The 12,829-nt window shown below is 42.6% G+C and overlaps 1 protein-coding gene across 3 annotated transcripts in view; it reads right to left on the bottom strand.

Moving 5' to 3' along the window:
- Positions 1-12,829, bottom strand: part of SERTAD4 (SERTA domain containing 4) — a 52,993-nt gene that overhangs the window by 30,223 nt on the left and 9,941 nt on the right. Inside the window, exons 1-2 of one of the 3 annotated variants that reach the window (XM_040430374.1) lie at positions 4,650-4,869; positions 1,321-1,512 (exon numbers count right to left, since the gene is read on the bottom strand). In XM_040430374.1, coding sequence (XP_040286308.1) covers positions 1,321-1,495 — 175 coding nt within the window. In that variant the 5' untranslated portion in view covers positions 1,496-1,512; positions 4,650-4,869. Of the gene's footprint in view, positions 1-1,320; positions 1,513-4,100; positions 4,626-4,649; positions 4,870-12,829 lie in introns of those variants that run through there. The other 2 variants (XM_040430373.1, XM_040430372.1) reach the window with 2 other exon arrangements.

Below are 12,829 nucleotides of genomic sequence, written 5' to 3'. Positions count from 1 at the left end.
TAGATAGATAGATAGATATGAGATAGATAGATAGATAGATAGATACCTGTAGATATAAAATAGATAGATAGATAGATAGATAGATAGATATGAAATAGATAGATAGATATTGGATGGATAGATAGATAATAGATAGATAGATGATAGATAGATAGATAGATAGATAGATAGATAGATAGATAGATATAAAATAGATAGATAGATATGAGATAGATAGATAATAGATAGATAGATGATAGATAGATAGATATAAAATAGATAGATAGATATGAGATAGATAGAATGATAACAGATATATAGATATAAATTAAATAGATAGATATTAGATTGATTGATTGATTGATTGATTGATTGATTGATAGATAGATAATAGACAGACAGATAGATAGATAGATAATAAATAGATAGATAGATAGACGGATAGATAGATAGATAGATAGATAGATAGATAGATACCTGTAGATATAAAATAGATAGATAGATAGATAGATATGAGATAGATAGATAGATAGATAGATAGATATTGGATGGATAGATAGATAATAGATAGATAGATGATAGATAGATAGATAGATAGATAGATAGATAGATATAAAATAGATAGATAGATATGAGATAGATAGATAGATAGATAGATAGATAGATAGATAGATAGATAGATAGATAGATAGATAGATAGATAGATAGATACTGGTTAGACTGGGAGCTTAAAGTGGCCCTGGAAAAAAAATACCAAAAATGGCTCAGTTTTGTAGTTGGGTCCAAACTGATGGAAGGCAGAACCAGCAGGACTATATTGCAGCACATTATATAATCCCAACAGAGGCAAATATCACAGTGCAGCACAAAATACATCCCCAAAACCTTCCACTGGCCGGTAGTGAGGAGGGTCCTGGGCATCGGCCCACCGGGAAATTTCCCTGTAGATTGATAGATAATTGGATAGCTATTTACTAAGGTGCCACAAGCAGTGCCCACACCTCCACACCTCCCTGATAAGAAGCACAGTATGTACGGGCACTTGTACCCTATGCGGTATATATGACTATTATAAGACACCCGGCCATTTGCTGTTTATTCTCTCTTTGGCCTTATTTTAGGGCTCATGGGTGAACCCTCCGTATGATGGAAGCCAGGAACAGGACTTCCTTCAGGAAGGGATTTTTATCTCTACAAGCCATGGATGATGAGAAAGTAGTGCGCTGGAAGGACATGGCCAGGGCACCTTGTGGCTTTGTGGCTGCACTGGAACTATCACTCTCAGTATGTGTCATGGTTTGATTCCAGCCCATAGCACTTGTTGATGAAGGAGACACCTACCTGGAGAAGAGTCGCACACTTTGTACTCCTGGTGCTGGGCATGGAGGGCGGTGGGGGGGCTGCCTGCCTTGCCCGGGTGGTCGGTCTCCCACACTGCCCTGTACTCTGCAATCTCCGCTGGGCCTTCTGAGGTAATGGGGTTGCAGAATCTGTTCATGGACAGAACCACAGTCATCTCTTATAGCCAGCAATCTGTGGATAGAAAACAATATGCGGGTATCAGGCCAGCTGGCATCCAGCAGAAGAACATTACCACTGCCCTCTGCGGCCTCAGGGTGGAAAACGGTGGATGTAGCAGAGCTGAATGGCTGCACATAATGCACCTCAGTGATCTCCAACCTATAACTCTTCAGCTGTGGCAAAACTACAACCCCCAGCATTGCTTGTGCATTGAGTGAACTGACCCCTGCTACATTGACAGTACCTGTCCAAAGGGGATGAATAGCTTTTGCACAGCAGTGTCTTCTCATGAGTCTCCAACCTTCGCTTACATTGCAGAACTACAACTCCCAGCATTGACTGTGCATTGCTATAATTCTGTCTGCGACCTCTGTAGTAATTGTGTACAGCAGCACCTTCTTAATGCATCCAGTACAGTGTAGTTCAATGGTCTCCAATCTGTGACTACGACCCTCAACATTGCTTGCTACATCTGCAGTACTTGTCCATTCACTCTACCAAAGAGGAGGAATAGCTTTCGCACAGCGGCGCCTTCGCGTTACGTGCACAGTGCATCAGAGATGGCCGCCCTGAGACTTTTCTTCTCTTGCAGAACTACAACTCCCAGCCTTGCCTGTGCATTGTGATAATTCTGCATGCTGACTCGGTAGTCTTTCTCCACTACTAACAAGCTTTTGTATACAACAGTACCTTCTTATTACATTGCAGTATAAGGCCTCTTTCACACGACCGTGTGGCTACTTCAGTGTTTTGCGGTCTTTTTTCACGGATCCGTTGTTCCGTTTTTTTGTTTCCATTTTTCCATATGGCATATACAGTATACAGTAATTACATAGAAAAAATTGGGCTGGGCATAAACGGAACAATGGATGGTTCCGCAAAAACGGAACGGATTCGGAAGACGTACGGATGCATTTCCGTATGTGTTCTGTTTTTTTTGCGGACCCATTGACTTAAATGGAGCCACGGAGCGTGATTTGCAGGCAATAATAGGACGTGTTCTATCTTTCTCAACGGAACGGAAAAAACGGAAATAAGGAAACGGAATGCATACGGAGCACATTCAGGTTTTTTTGCGGAACCATTGAAATGAATGGTCCCGTATGCGGAACACAAAAAACGGCCCGCAAAACGGAAAAAAAAAACGGTAGTGTGAAAGAGGCCTAATACAGATCAGAAGTCTCCAGTCTGTGGCTTTTCAGCTATTTGCACAACTACCACTCTCAGCATTGCTTGTCTGCAGTACTTGTCCTTTGTATGTAACAGTACCTTCTCTGATCAGTGGTCCCCACGCAGTGTTCTTCAGCCTTTGCAAATATACAACTCTCAGCATTGTCATGTACTATGATAACGTAGCTTTGTTACTGTACATCTACAGCATAGGTTGTCCCCAGCCCGGCCACAGATGTAGTAATCCTCCATGATCCCATAAAACACCATAATTAGCTTTTATACAGCAGTGCTGTCCTATTACATTCCTATAGTGCGTCGTGATCATTTACTCAGACTTGATTCATCTGTATTACTTGTCCATTGACTTTACAGATGAGGATGACCAGACACTATACAACAGTACCTACATATTCCGTGGATCCGGGGTCTCCGACATGTGGCTCTTCAGAAACACTGCAACTCCCAACATTGCTACGTTACTTGTCCATTGGCTGAGGATGACTAGCCTTTATACAACAGTACCTTCTTATTACACATACTATGGGTCAGTCATCTCCAACATGTGGCTCTTCAGTTATTGCAAAACTACAACTCCCAACATTGCTATGTTACTTGTCTATTTACTGAGGAGGACTAGCTTTTGTACAACAGTGCCTTTTATTACATATCCAAAGATCTTCAGGAGTTGCAAAACTACAACTCCCACCATTGCTTGCTACATCTGTGCATTTACTCTACTGACCATGATGACTAGTCTTTATCCAACAGTATCTTCCTATGATATATACTGCGGATCAGAGATCTCCAACCTGTGACTCTTGCAAAACTACAACTCCCAGCATTGCTATATTACATGTCCATTGACTCAGGATGACTAGCTTTTATACAACAGTGCCTTCTTATAATATATACTGCGGATCAGAGATCTCCAACCCGTGACTCTTGCAAAACTACAACTCCCAGCATGGCTTGTGCATGAAGATAACTTGGACAAGGACATTACCTCTACCGAAGAGGATGACTAGCTTTCATACAACAGTACCTTCTCATTACTTTACATATACTACGGATCAGAGATCTCCAACCTGGGACTCTTGCAAAACTACAACTCCCAGCATGGCTTGCACATGGTGTTCACTTAGCCCCCGCTACACCTGTAGTCCTTGTCCACTTACGTTACCAAAGAAGATGACTAGCTTTCCTACAACAGTACCTTCTTATAATATATACTGTGGATCAAAGATCTCCAGGACCAAGATGCTAAAACATATACGTCTCCCCAGGATCTTATGTTCTCCTACTTGTCATTGACCTTTTAGGTTTGTTTACCTAGTATACTAGTAATACCCTTAAAGAACAACTCGATGGTGACAGTAGTAGCAGCACTACCTGCGTTTGGCTAATCTCCGTTCATATTGCCCACTAACCTCTCACAGTATCCAGGTAAAATAATGAGATCTTCCCCCGGATCGGTCACCAAGTCCAACTGTTGAAAAAAAAAATCCCTGCGGAATAATCCCAGAAATCCGTTCTCTTCCCGGTGCGGAGACAGAACTGGATTTACTTAAACGTCCGCTCTCTTTCCATTTGGTCACTTGTATGTCATCTTATCCGAGCAGCCAGGGACCCGCTCCCTCCATCCGTCTCTATATGAGAACCAGAGAGTGATGCTCTTGGTAGTTTCCACTCGGACTCCAAAAAAAAATAAAAAAAATAAAAAAAATAAAAAAAAATGGATCTGCCTCCAGTCAAAACATTGTGAGATTAAGACAGAAAATTGGCTTCGGTTTCAAGACGTGAGTTCCAATCCCACAGGAGCCAAGCACAATATGAAGAGAGCAGGCGGAATATTAAACAGGAGCAGGGGTTTGGGAGGCAGTCATCCGACTCACAGCCTCCTTCTCCCCATATCTCCCTCTCTCATTACATTCGCCTATTGTGCTGCACACCCCTCCTCGCCCCCCTCTCATCCTCACCTTCCTTTACACCAAGCCTCATTACGTCTCGCTGGCTTGCCGCGCATCTCTACAACAAATCATTGCAACGCAAGACGACAAAGTCTTCCTCAAGGCGAGCGCTCTCAGAATGCTTACTCTCTCATTTCTAACTTTCTTTTTCTGGATCCACCACTTAAAGGGAACCTGTCACGTTAAACATTGAGGAGGGAATTTATCATAAGACGCCGGTGCCGGTCTTTCATATCCCCTGCACTGCCGAATAGAGGCGCCTAATTTATGAGACGGTGCACGCCTCAACTTAAACTAGGCTCATCCTCCGACAGTCCGCGCCCCTAGACTGCTCGAGGCTGCCATACATTTCGGGCTTTTACGCCAGAAAAAAAAAGATACATGCCGGTAGTGGGGATGTTCAGTTCTGCAGGACAAGCTGAGCAGATTGATATATAGTTTTGTGGCCAAAAAATTCAGTACAACTTGTAGTTTATTCATCCAAAGCCATGCTTAGGAGTCCAGTGGGCGATCCTACTCATCAACTGACTACTATCTATGTATACAAATTCCTTATAGGTCCATCCACTGGGCTCCTAAGCATAGAAAGCACAGGGATTTAAAGGGGTTGTCCACAAAAAATATTCTACCGTTTTCAAACCAGCACCTGGATCTGAAATACTTTTGTAATTGCATGTAATTAGAAATTTAGCATAGCCACTGAGTTATCCAATAAAATGTATCTGTATAGCGCCATCTGCTGTTTTTTTTTCTTATTATTATTTCTTTGACCTGCTCACTGAGAAGGCCGCACATGCTCAGTTTCATCCTTCAACTGCCTCCTGAGCTGTGATAGGGAGAGCTGAGACACGCCCCCTGAGCTGTGATAGGGAGAGCTGAGACACGCCCTCTGAGCTGTGATAGGGAGAGCTGAGACACGCCCCCCTTTACTGCAGCAGAAATGACACTCCCCTTGAGCTGCCAGCTTGATATAAATCCTGTAGAGCAATGAATGGGGAGATCTCTGGATCCATGTGAGGTACAGGGCTGGTTCTAGCTTTGGTAGAAAAAGATTGTCATGTACTATGTGATGTCTGATTTTCATATTCTACATTAGTCATGGGAGAACCCCTTTAAGTCAATGAGATAAAGATTATACTGAATTTTGTCCCACAAAACTATACATCAATCTGCTCAGCTCCTCCTCCTCTATAATCCTCCATGTTGAACGTGACAGGTTCCCTTTAACCAAGGCATATCTAGGTTGTCCATTCTCCCCTGTATCTAAGTATACAAGCCAGGGAAGAGTGGCTTGTTGCATCTTTCCATTGTACTCTGTGCCTGGGGCCAAATCTTAACAGCCCCCAGCTCCCCTCCCCACACACCCACCCCTCTAATAATGATTACAGTGAGTGAGATCGCTTTGTCTACTATCATCTGCACCCTGGCCCTACCCATTTATTGTGCTGTTCTCCTCTTTAGTGTCAGGAGCGCCCCTTTAAATATAATGGCCCACTGCGGGTACAACCACCGCAACCCCCATTACTGCTCCACTACTTTGCCTTTAATAACAAGAATCTCCTGGACTCTGCAGAAACATTATACTAAAGCTGGCAATCTTATACAGACCTCCATTTACGATGGCATTACAGAATATAAAGTCTACAAACAAATAGGGGTTGTCTGGGACTACAAAAAAGGGCGCCACTAACTTACTAAAGGTGCAATATTGGTGCCCTCAATCGTTGAGGATCGTTAAGCTATTTAGTCAATATAGGTTTTGGTCGTTACAGAATTCCAATAAATTAAAGGGGTCACACCATCTTCTTAGAGAGAGCACCAAGGTCCAGCTTCACCAACCCCAAAGGATCAGCTTTTATTGCTCAGGGAAGCTGTTTTTGGACTCTAAAGTCTGAACGTTTTATGGACATCTATCCCTATTGCTGCTATGCAAAGCCATCAACTTCCTACTTTATTGCACTTAAATGGGTTAACTTGGATTATGATTTATGTTGTTGTATACATTTGCACTTTTTTTATATTGTTCAACTGCGTTTTATATGTTTATTGTTATATATCCTATTAATTTGCACTGTTATTGCACTGTATTTGCACTACACTGTGTAAAGGTTTAATGCACAACCAGCTGATACAGCGAGACTTTGGGACCTTCCAGTCTGTACACTGAGAAGCTAGTCATTTTCCACAGTTACCATAAGGGACTATGCAAGTTTTAGAGGGAAAACATAAGAGTCTGTAAATACAGATCAGTGTTTAGTAGGAGAAACTCTTTCAGACCTCACAAGTGACCAGAAGGAGACACTGAGACGGGCATACCCTGCTTGACAATTGAGCCACAGACCCTGGGCCACCAGCCCTTTGGCTAAAGTACCAGCCTTCTGAGAGAGAGAGGGACAACTAGCTCAGGCCTTTCCTCAGCACAAAATCTTCTTCTGCCAGGATGGAGACTGGAGAAGACAACTCAGTGCCTCGTCTGTATTGCTTTGCATTTGAGTTCCTCCAGTAAAGAAGTACACTGGTTTAATGCAGACCTTGACTTATTTCCCATTGCAGTGCACCATGCCTTACCATCCCTTCCAAAGAGAAGCAACATGTGGTGACACCTCAACGGTGTCCGGGGGACACAGTGTAAAGTTAGGGGTCACCACAAAGCTGGCCCCTGCAGAGGCAACTATGTAATATATGGTCCTGTTTAGTCCATCAGTGCAGGAGCCACTCTTTCCATTTCTGGCTCTACCTCATTAAGGGTTTCCAGAGCAGGGAGTCTTGTTCTTCACGCCCTATATGCCCTTAAATATCATATGATAGGACAACCCCTATAATGAGTGGACAGCAACCAGTGCTGGTGACACCCCCAAAGCCTGGGCACACTGGGCGTGGGGGCCCATGGCAAACTGGTTAAGCATATACAGGGATGAGGGCTAGGCAATGTAGGCAACTGCTTAGGGCTCCATTGAGGGAATGGAACACAATTTATGAGTTTTAAAAACTAGACTATACCAAGAGAGCTTGTTTGCTAACCGGAGAGTCTGGTAGACTGGAGATACACTGTGACTTCTGTTGCCCATGGTCCCACAAACGCCAAGGGCCAGCCACAATTGTGTCCCATTTCATAATTTCAGATATTTGCCAGGTAGCATTTTCCAGTGAAGGATCAGCATATGTTATTTTTTTTAATAATGTTCTTCGTTTATTGTCCTCTGGCTTTCTTCATTATATAATCACTCTACAAAAGCCACAGTCTGGAGACTCTTACGATGCCTCAGCATCGTGATCACCAATATAAGGCGGTAATTGACTTCACCCTCATTAATGTGGGAAACAATGGGGTCATTGATTCACCAGCGGAGGTGACATCACAAAACTGTATTTGTAGATGATATTTATATGGAATTGTCTATGGATATGAGTGATCACGTGAGTGTTGGCAGTGAGGAGATACGATCAATGCTGAGAGATGGGCAAGAAAATAGGATTTTGCATTTGTATGACCAGAGTATGAACAGGGGCAGACTGGGAACTTAAAGTGGCCCTAGAAAAATAATAAAAAAGTGGCCCCGTTTTGTAGTTGGGTCCAAATTGATGGAAGGGAAGGCCAGCAGTGCCATATTGCAGCACATTATACCACCCAACAGAGCCAAATACCACAGTCCATCACAAAATACTGCCAGCAGCAGCAGCACAAAATACACAAAAAACCTTCCACTGGCCGGCTGTGAGGAGGGCTCAGACGGCCCCTGTGCACTGGCCCACTGGGAAACTTCCCTTTAAGGTCTATGGCCAATCCGTCCATTAGTATGAGTATTTTATTAAAGGGGTCTTCTGGCACAGACATTCCATAGCCCCGTTAGGGCTTGAATCGCCAATTAAGGAGTTGTAACATGACAGTATAGCTGAGAAGACTTCTTCTGCAAGAGAAGTGAAACGGGAATATATTTTCTGCTGTCAGAGGGGGAAGGAGACTGATTGTGTCCAGAGTCCTCTCCAACAGAATAGAAATAACAGCAGAGCAGCACCAAGGGGGAGACATGGAAGCAAAATATGATGAAAGAGGAAATGTTATGCTAGAAACAGGGCAGATCGACAGCAATTAACAATTCTTTAAAAATAGGTTTTATAAACCAGAAAAAAAACTTTAAAGGGGTCGTCCGAATCATAGTCCCAGATCCCAGAGCGACCAGCCCCGGAAACCGAATCAAAATGATCTGACATGTCACAGAGACACATGAGAAGATCGGACTGTTGAAGTCTGTGATCTCCCTTATCACTGATTTCCAGAATGAAAGGATCGGCCTCCGTAAAGTGCTTAAAGGGGTCGTCCGAGAGAATGAAAAGCCTCCCAACTGGCTAACATAACATATCTTCTGCTCATCCCTTTCCCTGCCACCATGATCTGCAGTGCTGGTCTGAACCTCCCGCCACCGCTTGTTTACAATAGTGCCAGTATATGGTATGTGACCGCTGCAGCCAGTCACTGTCCTCAGCGATAGACCGCTCTAATGCGGATCTGTGACATATCAGAAGATCATTTTGATTAGATTTCAAAGATTTAAAAGGGATTGGCTGATACTGATTATCTGGGATCCACACCTATGTCAGGAACAAGGATCCACCTACCCTCATCCCCACCGATGAGACAACCTTCAGCTGAGATGAGACCCACTGCTCTGAGACGTTTATTGCATATCCCTGCTCATACCCCTTTAAGGCATATGAATGTCTTAAAGGAGGGATCTCCTTCTTGGGGCTAAAAGGAAGAGGCGGTAACAAAGAGTGGCTTGTGCTCTGCCAGATCCGGCCTTACCATATCAGCCATTCATTTAAAAGGCCAGCATGAATTAGGACATTTCCTCGGAGGCGGCAGCTCCAGGAGGAGTACATGGGCGGCTGCAGCTTTCCCCAGTAATACTGATCAGCTTATTACCAGGCTAGACTCTAATGACCTATAATTTTAATTGTTTTCCCTAGATTTACACTTTATTGTTTCATTTGATGCATTTTTTTTATTTTCATTTTTTTTTTTTTTGCCATAACAGTAAACATATCTGATCAATAGATTGTTCCATCAAAACCTATACAACTGAACGAACAGTGCCACCTAGAGGCTACAAAGAGTAGTACATATAAGAACCTTCTTCAGTCCCTTAAAGGACCTCTGTCAGCAGATTTGTACCTATGACACTGGCTGACCCGTTACATGTGCACTTGGCATCTGAAGGCATCTGTGTTGGTCTCATGTTCATATGTGCTGCAGCACCTTTTCATTGACAGGACCAGGCAGTGTAAATGTGATCACAACTGGCCCTGTCAAAGTGGAGAGAGGGCTGCAGTTGCAGAGAGAGCAGAGCCTCTAGGTGCAACAGCAACGTCCCCGTTGCTCCTAGAGGCTAATTTGCATATATATTTAAATTTCATTTCACATATGAACATGGGACCAACACAGATGCAGCAGATCAGCCAGTTTCATACTTTACAAATCTGCTGACAGATGCCCTTTAAATTGGGCTGAGCTGCAATACTGCACACAGCCCATGGACAAGAGTGGCGCTATTTCTGGATGACAGCAGCCAGGCTTCTCTAATCTTATGCAAAGAGGTAATTGCAATAATTGCTATGTACAGATGAAGGTAAAATCGTCATTGAACATCGATTGGACAGTCGCTCTGTAGGCGAATGGATGCTTTATTTATATTTTATGCTCCTTATACAAGTTTTCCTTCTAGGGGAATTAAAAACCCAAGGTAGGATTCCATGGGAGTGAGTCAGATGAATTGGCAGCGGCATCCAGAAATTGAGGCCAGCTTTGCAGGAGCCCTCAGAAGAATGGGTCTCCTTATTGCCAGACGGTCTTCTCAGAGGGATTAGTGGGGGTTTAGTCTGTGTGCTGTATGCGTGTGAGAACCGCACTCACATAGAGCGGGATGAGAGCCAAGCAGCACTGTATGTCCGGAAAATAAACCCTTTCACCGCAACAGAGTCGTGTAACCCTCAGAGCCCCCGTGGCGGGAGGTGAAGCAGTTACATTACTGGTAAAGGAGAGCGGAATACAAATGGCAAACGGTGCATAAAGAAACGGTGACACTGATGAGCCTCGGGCAAGAATGCACATGGACATATACAGGGCATAGGTGTAACTACCAGGGCAGCAGACATGTGGCATCATTAAGTTTTTTTTCCTAGGCAGTCACACTGTACAGGCGTTATTTATGTGCTGTGACATCATAGTGTGTGATATCTCAGTACTGTGACATCACTGTGTTTATTATCCCTGTACTGTGACATCACTGTGTTTATTATCTCTGTACTGTGACATCACTGTGTTTATTATCCCTGTACTGTGACATCACTGTGTTTATTATCCCTGTACTGTGACATCACTGTGTTTATTATTCCTGTGCTGTGACATCACTGTGTTTATTATCCCTGTACTGTGACATCACTGTGTTTATTATCTCTGTACTGTGACATCACTGTGTTTATTATCCCTGTACTGTGACATCACTGTGTTTATTATCCCTGTACTGTGACATCACTGTGTTTATTATCCCTGTGCTGTGACATCTCTGTGTTTATTATCCCTGTACTGTGACATCACTGTGTTTATTATCTCTGTACTGTGACATCACTGTGTTTATTATCCCTGTACTGTGACATCATCACTGTGTTTATTATGTCTGTACTGTGACATCCCTGTGTTTATTATCCCTGTACTGTGACATCACTGTGTTTATTATCCCTGTACTGTGACATCACTATGTTTATTATCTCTGTACTGTGACATCATCACTGTGTTTATTATCCCTGTACTATGACATCACTGTGTTTATTATCTCTGTACTGTGACATCACTGTGTTTATTATCCATGTACTGTGATATCACTGTGTTTATTATCCCTGTACTGTGACATCACTATGTTTATTATCTCTGTACTGTGACATCATCACTGTGTTTATTATCCCTGTACTATGACATCACTGTGTTTATTATCCCTGTACTGTGACATCATCACTGTGTTTATTATCCATGTACTGTGACATCACTGTGTTTATTATCCCTGTACTGTGACATCACTGTGTTTATTATCTCTGTAATGTGACATTACTGTGTTTATTACCTCTGTACTGTGACATCACTGTGTTTATTATCTCTGTACTGTGGCATCACTGTGTTTATTATCTCTGTACTGTGACATCACTGTGTTTATTATCCATGTACTGTGACATCACTGTGTTTATTATCCCTGTAATGTGACATCACTGTGTTTATTATCCTTGTACTGTGACATCACTGTGTTTATTATCCATGTACTGTGACATCACTGTGTTTATTATCCCTGTACTGTGACATCACTGTGTTTATTACCTCTGTACTGTGACATCACTGTGTTTATTATTCCTGTACTGTGACATCACTGTGTTTATTATCCATGTACTGTGACATCACTGTGTTTATTATCCCTGTAATGTGACATCACTGTGTTTATTATCCTTGTACTGTGACATCACTGTGTTTAATGTACTGTGACATCACTGTGTTTATTATCCCTGTACTGTGACATCACTGTGTTTATTATGCATGTACAGTGACATCACTGTGTTTATTATCCCTGTACTGTGACATCACTGTGTTTATTACCTCTGTACTGTGACATCACTGTGTTTATTATCCCTGTACTGTGACATCACTGTGTTTATTATCCTTGTACTGTGACATCACTGTGTTTATTATCCATGTACTGTGACATCACTGTGTTTATTATCCCTGTGCTGTGACATCACTGTGTTTATTATCTCTGTACTGTGACATCACTGTGTTTATTATCTATGTACTGTGACATCACTGTGTTTATTATCCCTGTACTGTGACATCACTGTGTTTATTATCCCTGTACTGTGACATCACTGTGTTTATTATATCTGTACTGTGACATCATTGTGTTTATTATCCCTGTACTGTGACATCACTGTGTTTATTATCTCTGTACTGTGACATCACTGTGTTTATTATCCCTGTACTGTGACATCACTGTGTTTATTATCCCTGTACTGTGACATCACTGTGTTTATTATCCCTGTACTGTGACATCACTGTGTTTATTATCCCTGTACTGTGACATCACTGTGTTTATTATCCATGTACTGTGACATCACTGTGTTTATTATCTCTGTACTGTGACATCACTGTGTTT

Source organism: Bufo bufo, chromosome 4 (assembly GCF_905171765.1).
Source record: "Bufo bufo chromosome 4, aBufBuf1.1, whole genome shotgun sequence".
Classification (NCBI taxonomy): Eukaryota; Metazoa; Chordata; class Amphibia; order Anura; family Bufonidae; genus Bufo; species Bufo bufo.
Note: the sequence above shows the minus strand (reverse complement) of the source record. Positions and strands in the feature narration are given on the sequence as shown.